Here is a 14,461-nt window from a genome sequence, read left to right on the forward strand (position 1 = left end):
ATTAAATTAAAAAATAGCGTCAGAAATGTTCTGCCATTTTTGTCAAATTCTATACGATGATTAACGTTCAGAAAGAAGTAAATTGAAGAAAAGACAAAAATGTTATATTTATTTTCATAATAAATTATTCTGCAATCGGTTATTAAATAACGATACTTAATTAAAAAGCGAAATACTTGTACTAATGGTATTTGAATACAGAGGTTTTTCGATGTGTTTTATGTATTAATCTGTTTGTCTAAAAACACTTATTTTTACAATTTAAATCAATTTATGTCAAGACTATGTCTTATTATATTGAATAAATGAATTAAAATTTACAAAAAGAACGTTTTTAAAGTTCAAGTCATATTTTGGGGAAATTATTACTTTAATTTAAAAAATAAAATGAAGGAAAAAAACATAAAACAACGGCTTTAATTTTAAATATAAGTTAAATTTAGTGTGGTTTAGTTCACGACCCACTTTGAAGATGTACAAGAGTTACTAATGGAATGAATGGCATAATTGTAAATCATAATTAGATATAAACAATTAAATATAAATCGTAATTAGACAACCGATCAGGTGCTCAGCTCTTTCATGTAATGCATTATACCAGCAGGAGAATATTTGACCTTTGGCAGAGTTAACGTGCCTCAGGCCTATATACGTGGTTGGTATATTGTAAAATGGAACTCAAATTCCCGATTCTCCAGTCCTATATTAAGTTTTTTCTACGAGGACACAGCGATCAGAAAATAAAACGGGAATTGTTTATAATGGACGATGCTTAATAGGTACTGAGTTAATGAGTACTTGAACAGTCGTATAAAGATAACAATAAGAGTTAAAGGCATCTTCCCTATATAATCCAAAAAATGTTCAGACTTGCGCATTCTCGATGACAATAGATAAATTTAAATAAAAAGCCATTATGCATTGTAAGGGCGGACTTCTTCTTCTTGGGTACAGTCAACCACCCCGCCACCACTGAACGTAGCAGTATCGACAGTGTAAGGGCGGACTGTCAGGAAAAGCAAAACTTTTCCTAAAATACGGTGCTACATGATGGTATGAACATGTTCTTAGAATAAATTAGAATGTGCTGCAATCTGTGGCGGGATTACAGTGTGTGATCTTCCAATCTCAAACGTTGAACATTTGCATTGGAAAATGTTTTGATGGCTCTCTGTCTCTCAAGCCCGGATCAAAGGAAGTCTCGAACATTCTAAGCAATCCGTGTATTTATGGGGACGTGCAGCTACATGGCACAAAGCATTTTGTCGCTTTAATCAGGTTAAAAATCGTTTTCATGTATCAGTTTGTAATTAACGAATTAGAAAAAAATAATACCACCATTGCCTAATAATAACTGTCACTTCTTTTGCCATCAACTAAAAAGTTAAAAATCGAGTTTGTTTGGATTAAATATATATTACAACGAGTAACTAATGAATCATTGAACTCAAACGTTGGATCAAACGTTTGAGGCAAGATTTATTGCAGGGAGTAGCACCTATTTTAATGTATTCGTACTTTATAGTAGAAAGACTTAAAATTATGTCACTCTTTTAGCATGTCGACTCGGAATCGACAGACCTATAAGTTTTACATCGACTCTTTCTTCGTACTGAATTATGTTGCAATTTTTTATGAAAAAAAAGAAAATAAGCTTTAAGAAAGCTTTTATTATTCAAGAACTTTGTAGGAATATTTGTAAATCATAACCCAAAATATACAGATGGACAGAACGTATAACTGGAATTATTATAATAGAATGCAAAGAAATATCAAAAATGCTTTTGTGGTTAGATATGATTATCAGTTTAAATATGAGAATCCTTACCGGGACCTTCTCCATCGTAAGAGAAATCGAGAATGAAGAATGTGTTCTCCGATGCTGCGAAGACGGTTCCTTTGACATCGTGTGCATTGGTTTTGAAATCAGCAATGGGTTTGCCATAATAACTGCCATCGGTGTACTGGGCACTGATGGGGCCATCGGCGGCCCGGCCCTGGGTCGTGGTTACTTCACTCGGCATATCTGAAATATTGGAATATTGATGTCTGTGCCAAATAAAATTTCTCAAGAAGCGTTTTCCCCCCCTATGGGAACTGGAATATATCATAGAATATTAGTTTTCATTTGGTATTATTGTTGTAAAACATGGCAAATAGTACTTAACTGCACTTAGAATATCTGTTTACCGTTAAAAATTAAGAAAATGACATAATTATTTAACCATGATGTGATAGATATAGAAAGATATTAGAAATTAAATTATTGAGATTAAAATTGGATAACTAGCAATATAAGTTTTCTCATTTTATTATTATGTCCTAGACTGAAAATCGAATAAGAATTTAATACAATTGATTGAAATTAAACAAATTTTTAACTAGGTGAATTAAAAAAATTGATATAAAAATGCATTATATTTCAACCAAACTGAATAGCCTAAACATATTAAAGTGTCAAATTTCGCTATAACGATAGGAATCGCTGATCGTTCTGGGCAAGGTTTATTTTGCTTTTACATTTTCATTTTCTAAAGAAAATTCTGTGATTTTATAATGTTTCTTTCGTTACTTATGTTAAGGTAGGTGACAAGGTTGGAAAGCAAATTTTTCACGGAATTATTATTTTTTGTTTAATATTCTTAATGTCTGAACAGGTTTTCTTTATAAAAACATCAGAATTTTGTTTCTATTTTTTTTCGGAAGTTACACTGATTTTTATATTTGAATTAATGCTTTTAAAAAGTGTAGATGTTATTTTCTCAAAATTTAGTCTTTGACAGAATTTTCTTCTGTCAAAGACTCTGTTCTCATAAATCTAATGCATATTTTTTGTTCAAATTTAATATAACAATTTATCCTTATGTTTCTCAATTCCTGAACTAGAGAATAACTATTGTATTCGTTTAGAAAAAAAATTAGTTGTTTTAGTGCTTCGTAATGTGAAAAATTGAAAATTTTGTGTCATTTATCAGTAGAACCCCATTATTTAAAGAATGGATAGAAATACAGCTTATTATTTGGTTCAGAAAAGAATACTAGATAATATATTTATTAAGCTATCTGCAAAATTTTAAGCGAATCATTTTATAAATCTAAAAACTAGAAGATTTTTTTTATTTATACCTTTTTGCCCCCCAAAAATCCTCTTTTCGTCAAATTTTTTTAAAAAAACTTTTACTATTTAATTGGTATATTTTGGTTTTATAGTTATTCTTTTTTAAATCTTCTTTCGTGCAAATATTAACAAAAATATAACTATTTTCTAACGTTTTTTAAAACATTCATCCCGAACGTTGTTGCATAACTTAAGAAAAATTCAATTGAGTAGACTTAAAAATAGAAACGTTTTCTTAATGATGCTTCCAATATTTCTGTAACATTATATTAGCAGTGTAATAGGCCTATTTTAGTAATTTAAGGGAAATTTTTTAAATTTATCAACACAATTTTATGTCCAATAAAATATGCTGAGTAGTTTTTACTAATGTAACAAACTCGATATTAATATATTTTAAAGATATTAGTTTTATGTAGTAAAAATGAAAACAATTAATTAATCGTCTGCTAAATGTTTAAATTTGTTTTCTGAATTTGGAAAAACAGATAAATCTGAACTAATTAATATAATTCTTTAAGTCAGCAAGCATTTTCAGCCTTGTCCTTGCAATTATTTTCAGTCAGTTAACATTATTTTTGAAATATATGTATTTTTGTCCGTTTCGAACATGGTTTATTTTTTTTTTTCGAGCAGTGTTTATTTTTAACTAATAATTTATCTGAAATAAAATGAAATGCTTAAGAAATACTCTGTAGAAACATAAAATGACGGACACTTGAAATTTCTCTTTCAAACTTACTAATGGTCATTCTTAAATCTTCGATATTGGCTGGAATGTTGGCTTGTTCCGGAAAATATACATGTCCGAAATTCTGTTCGAATTGAATACAATAAAGAGCAAACCAGTCGGCATCAAAAACAGTCAAGTCACCAGGCAATTCCAGTGTGACATTTTCACCGTTGTAGCCATGCAGTTTTTCCAAGCTGAAAAACATTGTAAATAAACTTGTAATGAAAAATAAAATAAATAAATATACATAAGACAAAGTTACGATCAAAATGAGAAGAGACTTTCTTAAAATCATTAGCATTATTTGTAGGTTTCTACTTTACTGTTTCACAATGTGATGTGGTAATCTGAAAGTACAAAGATGATATCATACATCTTTGTACAAATTGGTTTACAAAGAAGAAGAATTTTTACAAAATGGTTTAAGTTTGTATAAAAGATATGAAAATGGTATGCCGGAAAAATAGTGAACATATGTCTAAATATTTGTCATATCATCACTTATTTTTGCTTCGAATCTCTGTCAATGATTAAGTCAGTAATTATGATTTTAGGAGAATCGTCATTTGTCCAATAATATTAGATTTTAAAAATTCTTAAAATTCTTTTCTTTGTTTAAATTGAACAAATAATTTTCAAATTCACGAATTGAACCATTTGCAATCATAATCTCAGATACATGACTGCAAATAGTTCAAATATTGTTAAACTCAAATGAATTTCTAAATTTGAGTTAAATAACAATGTGTTCAAATGGGAAATTCATCATTTGAGTAAAAAACAATGGCGGATTTCCAATAGGCAATTGTTTAAGGCCATTAGGCTAAGAGACAGACAGCGGAAAAGTCGATCAATAGAGGTTATTAGCCTACATGCAAAATAGATTTGGAAAACACTCAAGCTAAATATAATAGGATAAAATCAACATTTTTTTAAATCAAGTAAAATAAAATATTTTAATAAAGTAAGATTTTGTTAAATATAATTAGCCAAATTCTTATCTGTTTCATTAAATTCACTTGGTTACTATAATATTTTCAAGCATTTGCTTAAATATAATATGATTGAGTATAAATAGAAATACTGCGTAATGAAAAGTTATAATAAATGAATAAACAAAAACATATATGTTTTTAAAAAGATATTAAAATATATAAAAATAAAAAATAAGCGAGGATAAATCATTAATATCTTAATTAAATTAAAATTGGATTGAAATGTGGCCTCATAATATAAACTGCCTAGGATAAAAATGCCTAAATCCCTATAACGGTTAGAGATATGCAAAATTACATTCACTTTTACTGAAAAAAAATAAGATAGCTAAATTAAAAATTGTTTAATAAATAATTAGAGATATATTAACATTTCACAACAACTTCAAAATCTAAAAGATTACTATGAAAACAAGATTAGGAGGCGATGAATCAACTTTATTGAAAATAAATTATTTTGAATTTAAAAATTTCCCTTTATTGTTTTAAGAAATCATAAAAGCACCTTCATATTTTTCTATTTTAGAAAAACGACAATAGTTTACATATATAGTAAAAATTTTCTAGATTAGCATAAAATGCTAAACAACATCGTTAAGGCATTTTTTATGATAATGTTCAGCATTCAAAATATCACACAACGTTGAGGAGATATCGTATAATATCTTGCGCTAACAAGGTTTTCTCTAATTAAACATTAACATAAAGAAATTTCAAATGGCCTTGGTAATTAGTGAAAATAATTCCACTTATTCATGGTATTCACTTATCCGACTGTTGACAACGAAACACTTGGGTACTTTGGCCTTCAAAAAAGCTCATAAATATTATTTTTCGGCCAAAGAGAAATTCGTCAACGCGGCATGGAGTTTTTATCAGGTGTAGTTGGCAGATTTAAGCACCTGTAAATGTCAGCAGGAGGCTTTCAAGGTTCCGATTTGTTGACTTCTCCAAGAAGTGCCATCCTTGATGGGGATACCCCGTGAAGACCAACGTCATGGAAATGTGCAAAAATGTCTTTCCAACTTGCAAGGCAGAAATTTGATAATGAACATGTTGCAAGCTTCACATTTTTTAAACAAAAAAAAATCATTATGCTTTTGAAACACAAGGAAAATGCTTAATCCGTTCTCCTATTCATCAAAAGAAGGAGATTCATATTCCATGAAAATTTTCCTAAGTACACTGACAAATGAATCGCTATTTTCAAACTTACAGACAAAATATATACATGTTCGAATGGTTATGGAAAAAATAAGATGATTGTTTGTTGTTAATTCGATCCTCCTGAAGAATACAATATACTGCTCTATGTGATATTAATATGCAACTAGATGCTCAATAAGGTTTACAGAATGGCATACTGGATTGCGAATTGCAAGAGACAAAATCGTTCAGAATATTCTACAAAGAAAAGAATTACACTATGTAGTAAGTAATCATTTCTTGGGCAGTCAGTTCTTATTAAGACCCTTTTTTTAAATTTTTAATTAGATGTTTAATTAAAAATTAGATGAAAGGATTTAGGATTAATTTTTCCTAAATAATTTCAGAGTATATAACTGTCACCAAACTATCCTATCTTACACCAATTTTAAAATTGGAAACAACTTTGCAATATTAACAATTTCTGTACAATTTTTTTCTAATTTTAATAAATTTTTCAAAATGTTTTTAATATATTTTGCAACAATACTTTTCATTTTTTTATTATCTGTGTTTATACGCATGCGCGTTGCAACTCTAATCAAATACATTATTTTATGTTTATATTATCATTGCTATAACTAAGATTACATTTTTATAAATACAGACAGACGAATCTAGTCTAAAACATTATAATATTGCAATTCTTCTTATTAAAAGTTCGTTTTCTTGTTTTGTTTTTCGGAAAATAAGATGATCCATTAACTGACGCATCAGTTATAAGACATCAAAAATTCTGCAATATTATCATTGCAGTCGCATACATCTCTTTCAGATAATTCCACTGGAAAGAATCAAGTAGGATAAGGATCACCATGCCATGCAAAAACAAATTATCCAAGCTCTTTACAAGGGAAAGAATCTACACACAACTGGCTGCAGTAGAAACAAAATTGTTCTTATCGCTGTACACACGGCTCTCAAATAAATAAGTGGATACAGATATATTTTTTTATTAATTCTGTGAGCAATATAATGTTGCATTCGGTGAAGAAGTGAGCGCTATATACATTCAACTTTTATCCCGTCGGATGCCCCCGACGTCTATGTTTCACATGTACTATCTTATCAACACAACCATAACTCACACCTGATATTTTCACCCTCTATCTAATTGGATGACCCTTCATTGCTGCCTCTTAATTATATAGAGATGCGGTTCATCTAATTAGATTGATGGTTCGGTAGAATCAGGTAGCAGATACGAATCAAAAGTGGCTCACAAAGCAGTTAGCTTGTTAAGTGGTTCCTTCTCTACTATAATTAAGTGATAAATATAAATCATAGACGTTAGTGGCAGTGAATATATTAATATTCAGGTAATCAAAGGGACTTTTTGTATTAAATTAATATTGCTCTACAATTTTTTGATAGGTTTCTCTTAACTAATACAATGTTTCAGGCTTGAATATTGATTAATGTCTTTTTTTTATTAATATGTAATGTAATTGATTTCATGGAACGATAGTAAGCATCCACTTCTTATGTCAATTCCCTCGATGCTAGTGCAAATTATATCGGGACTTGGAAGATTTCCTGAATACTTTTACAGATTCGGAAGGATGCAAGACGACACATATATATGTGGGAAAATAGGTTCGGCACTACATAACAGAATGGGTCGAACTCAATGAAATTAGAGGAAAACTCACTATGGATAACAATTTTAACACAATATTACAATACCCTGGAAATTAAGTTGGTAGTATTAAAAGAAAGAACGGAAAAGATTTCTAGCCTTTTACCAACAATTTTAAGCTTCTCTGAGCTTTTGTTGACCGTTGTTTCCTTATGCAAAAGTTGGATAGTTAATGAGCATAACAGCCAGTCACAATAAATCCCTGTTTATACGGCTTAGTTCTGATGTAACGGAGTAAGTAATATCACTGACTCTCCGACCCGCCCGAAGGCACACGGATAAAGAAAACTGAATGAAACCGCCGCAACAGCAACACGGGCGGGAATTGTGGTTAACTCCTAAGGGCCATCACCGGTCCCGGTACAGCCCTTCCCGAAGGAAGTACGTCCCTTCATCGATGGGAGGAGCCAGATCCCCCACCTTTTTGTGTACCCTCCAGGATGGCGAGATCCAACCACCATACCGGAAGCATCTCATCCTCATTTCGAGGTGACCCTCGGGGGTTGTGGTAAAGGGATAGCTAACTTTAATTTTTTTAAAAAGTCTCTCTACGGCCAAACGTTAAGAGAGTGCGAAAACCCCCCGCTGGAAACACTCTGTCAAAAAGCATTCGGATACTGCTCGTTATTCAGAAACTAATTATCATACAATAAAATTATAAATGCCTATTGCTACAGAAATATTCTATGAAATAACATATTCTATGATTATATAAAATATTTTTTCAAACAAAGATTCGTCTAAATATTTAGATTTACACAAGTTTAATTCTTTTATAAACCAACAACCCTAATCTTTTTTCCTCTTATGCTACTAGTTAATTTGATTTGACTAAAATTTTATATCTGAGTATTTCTTATTATGTAAAATCAATTAGGAGAGGAAATATTGGGAGTTGCATTAGGCAAAATTTGAAGACTGTGCAGATATAAATACGTACATGACACCTTATGTGAATGCAATTTCTATATATTTTTTAAAGAAATCTCGTTTCTTTAAAAAATCTTATAATTATTTTTTCTTATAATTTATTTTTTTTAAATTTAAGTTTGATAGATTACGAGCAATAAGCAGAGTCCAGATACTTTTTTGATGTACTGTATATAATTTTAAAATATGATTCATATAAGTGAAAATTTTAATATTATGGCAGTAATTGAGGTACTTATTTCAATTCCATTAAAAAATTTAACTTTTTTTTGTTACTTCATGTCCTGTGAAAATGTTTTTTTTTTTAAATCTAAACTGAATACTTTTGTAGTGGAGGTAGCATAAATTTTCGCCATATATTTGAGGCGTATAGGATATTCTTCGTTATTAACCTCAGCAAAGATTGCCTTTGACTATGCAAACTGCATTAATCAAAATATGAGAAGATTTTCAGCGACACCATAAACAATAGCATTCGAACGAAACGATGCCAAGCACGATTTGATCGTGTCTGAAGTAAAATAGAGGCTAACAACAAGTAAAAAGACCCTTCTACAAAGCGAGTTTAAAGAAAAAAATTCTGACTTTGCATATAACATCGTGATTTTAAAGTATAATGCATTTCTATGTCAAATAAGTCGTAAAATATTGCATATAATAAAAGCAAATATTTTGTTTAAAAAATGGGAATAAAATACTTAGATTGTGATTTTTTTCGATACCAAAGTCAATGCTTCAATGGTGGTCGTAGAACAATTCAAACTTAGAATTAAAATTAACAGACAGAACTTCATAGTTTTTGCTTTTTCTAAGAGAAAAGTACATTTTCGTGATAAAAACAGCGTGAGTATTTTGCCCTAAAATAGCATGAGTTATATTTAGCTTCGTCATATAATGACATAATTAAGTATGCATTTTGAAAATAACACCTTTTCTAATTGGCCTATTTGGTTCAGAATTTGACATTCATTCATAAGTTGATATGAATTGAGAATCACTTTGAAAATAACACCTTTTTAAATTGACTGATTTGGTTCAGAATCTGGCATTCATTCATAGTTTTATCATACATTGATATGAATTGAGAATCACTTTGAAAATAACACCTTTTTAAATTGACTGATTTGGTTCAGAATCTGGCATTCATTCATAGTTTTATCATACATTGATATGAATTGAGAATCATTTTGAAATAACGCCTCTTTAAGTTTGAATAGAAGTATTTTGAAATAACGCCTCTTTAAATTTGCATTGGAGAATTTCGAAACAATACTTCTTCAAATTTGAATTGAAGTATATTGAAATAACTTCACTTCAAATCATTTTATTCTAGAACCTGACATGAAGATTACATAATAAAATTCTTGTACCTAATTCGTGTTCACATACACATAGAAAAAGAGATTTACAGGCAGTCAACCCCATGATGGATTTTGTCCAAATTTGATGTACGTTAACAATTTTAGCGATAAAAATTGAAAAAAGGTCAGAAAATATTCAGCTATCTAATTCGTTGCCTTTAATAATTACTATGTTTACATGTACAAGGTTGGTAAGGCAGATATACTTACTTCAACTAAGTAGCTTTTGCTTAAACTTTAAAAGAGAAGTGTAATTTCGCATGTAAGACAACATGACAAATTTCACCTTCTGAGCTCTTTGTTTTATCATGTTCATAGAAAAGAATGAAAAAAATAAGGCTTAGGAAACTTTCACATTTAGATATTCAATAAGAAATTCTCTGTTTCATATAATGAAAGTTAAAAGGGAAATAATAATAATATTTACAATGAATAATTAAATGGATAAATATTATGAAAATAAAAAAAAAATTATTATTGGAAATTAAGGCATGAATACAAATTCGAGCTCACCTTCCATTTTCATCAGGAACTTTCTGCCCTTTGCTGTGTGGTTTAACTCCTTTGCCAACCAAGAAAAAGGCATCTACAATATGAAATTGCTTTTACTACTTGAAAAAACAAAAACGCACAGTTTAATGAACTTGTTTTATTGATATAAATCAAAGGAAATGTCGAAAGGATTTGAATAATTTGTTACCTGGTCCAGCGCCATCGTAATATAAATTCACAATGAATATTGTCTTAGAATCTAAGATGATAACGTCTTCAGATCGAACGCCATGAGCCAGAGTTGGTAGAGGACCCAAACTTTTTTGATAGGGTAGATCATCTGAGGGTATGACGATACTTCCAAAATTCACCTAAAATAAAACAGATGATTATTATCTATCTTTTTCTATATAAAACAAAAAAAGCACTTAGAGTAATAATTAGAATAACGTGTTGCATTAACGCTACACGAGAATTATTGAAGGCGAAACAATTTAGGATACAAACCAGATCATTTTAGGATACAAACCAGCTTGAGTGATTGATCACCCCAAAACTCTCTCGCACACTCTCTAATAAACTAGTCATGTCTGATAATGCCTTGCATGACAATGACATACAATAGTTGCCAAATACTAACTTTTGGCGAGAATGTAACATTTTTACTGAATCTATCGTGGCATCCTTGGCGAGTCATTTGGCGATTAATCACCGGCATGTATCCAACAATCGAATTTGTGTTTTGAACACGTTTTTCCTTGCCGATTGAAACAAAAATTTAATATAAAACTACATTTATAGTAATGAAATCCATGTTAAATTTGATAGATTTTATTACCTTTTTGAATTCTCGCTTTTCTGAATGATATTTTACTTACATTTCTGAAAATGTAGACCGACAAACAGTCAATCTCTTGTCGGACTTGGCGCTAAAATCTACAGTTGTCTACACTATAGATGTTAAATATGCATACCGAATTTTATCTATCTAGTTCTCTTCATTTTGAAATTATCGATTTAACTTATATTCAACAGCCGGACATATAGACTTCCTTTGAACGGATTTTCCTCAAAATTTGAACGAACTATGCAAATTTGTTGTAAAGACCGTATGCTAAATTTGAACCTTCCAGTTCAAAGCGTCTTTGAGTTATCTTTATCATAGAAAGACAGGCACACGGACATTTTCCGGAAATGTGTTTTTCAAACTCCTGGAGGTCTAAAACGGGAAGATTCGTCAAAATTCTCAAATCGTAATTCCCTATACTTTCTCTATACTATATATACGAGAAAGTAAAAATTATATTTCAAGTTTTTCTAAGGGAAAAAAATAAATCTCCAGCGAAATCTAATAAGAAAGGAGGAACGCTATCTATCAAAATAGCCCTTCAGTTAATTCATGGAACAAAATCATTAATATATTAATTCTTTAATAATTAGTTTATTCGTTATGATACGTTAATTGCATAGAAAAGGCAGTTCAGATTGTGTGTCCGCATCCTGTTAGAGCAGACAATTTGGAATAAAATCAACAGCACATAAAAAAATACATGATTATATGAGCGAAATAAAAGAACAAGATATGACGTAAATATGCAAACAGATGTATATATGTTGTTGTGATACTCAATGAATGCTTTGTCTGGTGAAGAAAATGAGAGAAAAATAATACGGTGAACAAACCTGACGTTATCAAAAGCTAATTGTTCAATTATTAAGATAAAATCCTTATTCAATGTGGAGAAAAAAATGTCCACCTCCTGCTTTTCAGATTCACTTCGTTACATTTGTTTAAAATACATACTACTGCCAATTAAGAGTATAGACTTTTGACATTCAAATTAACAGTTTGATAGAAGACAGAAAAAACTTCAAGAAGTTTCTGTTACCACCACATGCCTTTTTTTTTTAATTTCCAAAGTGGAAATAAGAAATTGTTCTTTCTATTTTTCATTATTTGGCTACTTCAATGATACTTAGCCGAAATTCTTTCTGCACTTTTAAAAACTTTTGTCTTACTTACTTTCAACAATGATATCCTATATTACCGTAAAAGAGTGACACAAAATATAAAACAAAAAATATTTCTTATTTTAATTAGGCATTTTTATTTAATTTTATTTGTTTAATCTTAGTAAAAATAGAATTTTACGATCGATTTTTTCGTTCACTTCCCGATATCTGGAGAGTTCAAATTTATAAACTTTTACATATCACAATGATAATACACTATTATATCTTACAAATTTCAAGCACAGATAATCATTGATTAAATTAAATTTTGATTCTGCACTAGTGGCTCTATATAGCAGCGAATCTGATAATATAATGGATAATAATATAACCGATCTCTCAAGATTAAAATATGGAAAATAATTAAAATCTTCCATTCATATGATAATAAAGAGTTTTTAAAAACTGTTTCCTTTAAATTTATTTAAAAACTACTTCGAATTTTGTTATATGTTTTTGTTTGGGAGTTTTTCATTCGACATTAGATAAACATGCCCAGGGAATCCTGATTCTATTCAATAAAACTGTATTTTAATTTATTTTTTTTATTTAAATAATTTTATTTTTAGATCTATGATCTATTTTCAAACTTATGTTCCTAATTTAGAGTTAAATATAAGTTTATTCACCATTTTGATGGAAAATGAATGGCAAATAATATGGCAGGAAATACTTACAGAATACTGGCGACACCACACGGACAAAGATTTTATGTCTTTGACTAGTTTGCCATCCGGCAGAGTAAGTATTAAGTCTTGGCCATCGTATTGTTTCAGAACTTCCTCTCTGAAAAATTATGATGAAAAGTTCTATTAAGGATATAAAATACTGTAAATTTTAAGATATCTAAACTATTAAAGCAAATATTAAAAGAAATTTACATATATTGAGAAAATGTCTATTTACTTTTACTATTGATATACATATCATTAGCATATTATTTAGTGTGCATATTAATATAATTTATATACGTTATGGAAATCACACAGTGGATGCACGATGCAAGTAGCTCAGTAAGGTCGATAGTGGATAGCGATACGTTATTCCATAAAAGAATATAAAGCACACGTAACAAAAATGATAGCATGTGTAAAAATCAACAACACACGATTAAACAGCAAATCTTCAATTAAACAACAGTAATAGTACAATCAGTAATGTTCGGCGTAAACAAGAGAGCTCGCTCTGCGATGAACAATTCAAAGAGGAAATCCATTTGAATGATTCGCTTAAATTCCTCGCTTTTATATAGGTTTATCGACAGATTATGAAAATTTCCAGAAGAATTTCCGGGTCTCGTAAGGAAAGAGAGCCACAATTCTTGTATTTTCTAGCATCTTCTTTTTATCACCAAAGTTAACGAATACAACGTCAAATAGATTCATAGACTTGACATCCAATCAACATTCGTTAAAAATATATGTAAATAATTACTATAAGAATATTTGAGCAGGGAGAGATCTGTCATATATATTAATATTTTAATGGCAAAAGAATATAAAAGTGTTATTTAACAAAATTATGGCAACCGGGATCCATCCGGTTATCGGATAATAGAAATACAAAGACTACGGTTGCGTATGGTTGAATTTGTATAAAACTAAATCATTCAAATAAACTAAATGGATTTAAAGTATTCGGAAATTCAACTAACACTTCTAACACATTATGAAAGGTTATTTAATATTTTATATGAGAAACATTAAAAAATTTTCACATACATATATGGAGCCAATCAGTGGCTTAGAATAAGGATCAGCAACCTGAGGTTCCTTTTAAGTTTGAAATTAATACACATATAACCAAATAAAATATTAAAATTAAGTAAAAGAAAGATTCCTAATAATACTTAATGAACTTGCTTGTACACTTATTTATTCATGTTTAATTTTAATTAAAAACTTCGGCTATGTACGGATTAACATATTTTTGCAAACAAATAGTTTCGAACGCGATTTAAACAAAAATAAACTG

The 14,461-nt window shown here is 29.7% G+C and overlaps 1 protein-coding gene across 1 annotated transcript in view; it reads right to left on the reverse strand.

The window, feature by feature from the left end:
• Positions 1 to 14,461, reverse strand: part of LOC129984532 (protein Skeletor, isoforms B/C-like) — an 87,143-nt gene that overhangs the window by 22,080 nt on the left and 50,602 nt on the right. The window contains exons 4-8 of the mRNA XM_056094434.1: positions 13,165 to 13,273; positions 10,683 to 10,845; positions 10,496 to 10,568; positions 3,861 to 4,045; positions 1,829 to 2,026 (exon numbers count right to left, since the gene is read on the reverse strand). Coding sequence (XP_055950409.1) covers positions 1,829 to 2,026; positions 3,861 to 4,045; positions 10,496 to 10,568; positions 10,683 to 10,845; positions 13,165 to 13,273 — 728 coding nt within the window. The remainder of the gene's footprint in view (positions 1 to 1,828; positions 2,027 to 3,860; positions 4,046 to 10,495; positions 10,569 to 10,682; positions 10,846 to 13,164; positions 13,274 to 14,461) is intronic.

The sequence above is a fragment of the Argiope bruennichi genome, chromosome 9 (genome assembly GCF_947563725.1).
Source record: "Argiope bruennichi chromosome 9, qqArgBrue1.1, whole genome shotgun sequence".
NCBI lineage: Eukaryota > Metazoa > Arthropoda > Arachnida > Araneae > Araneidae > Argiope > Argiope bruennichi.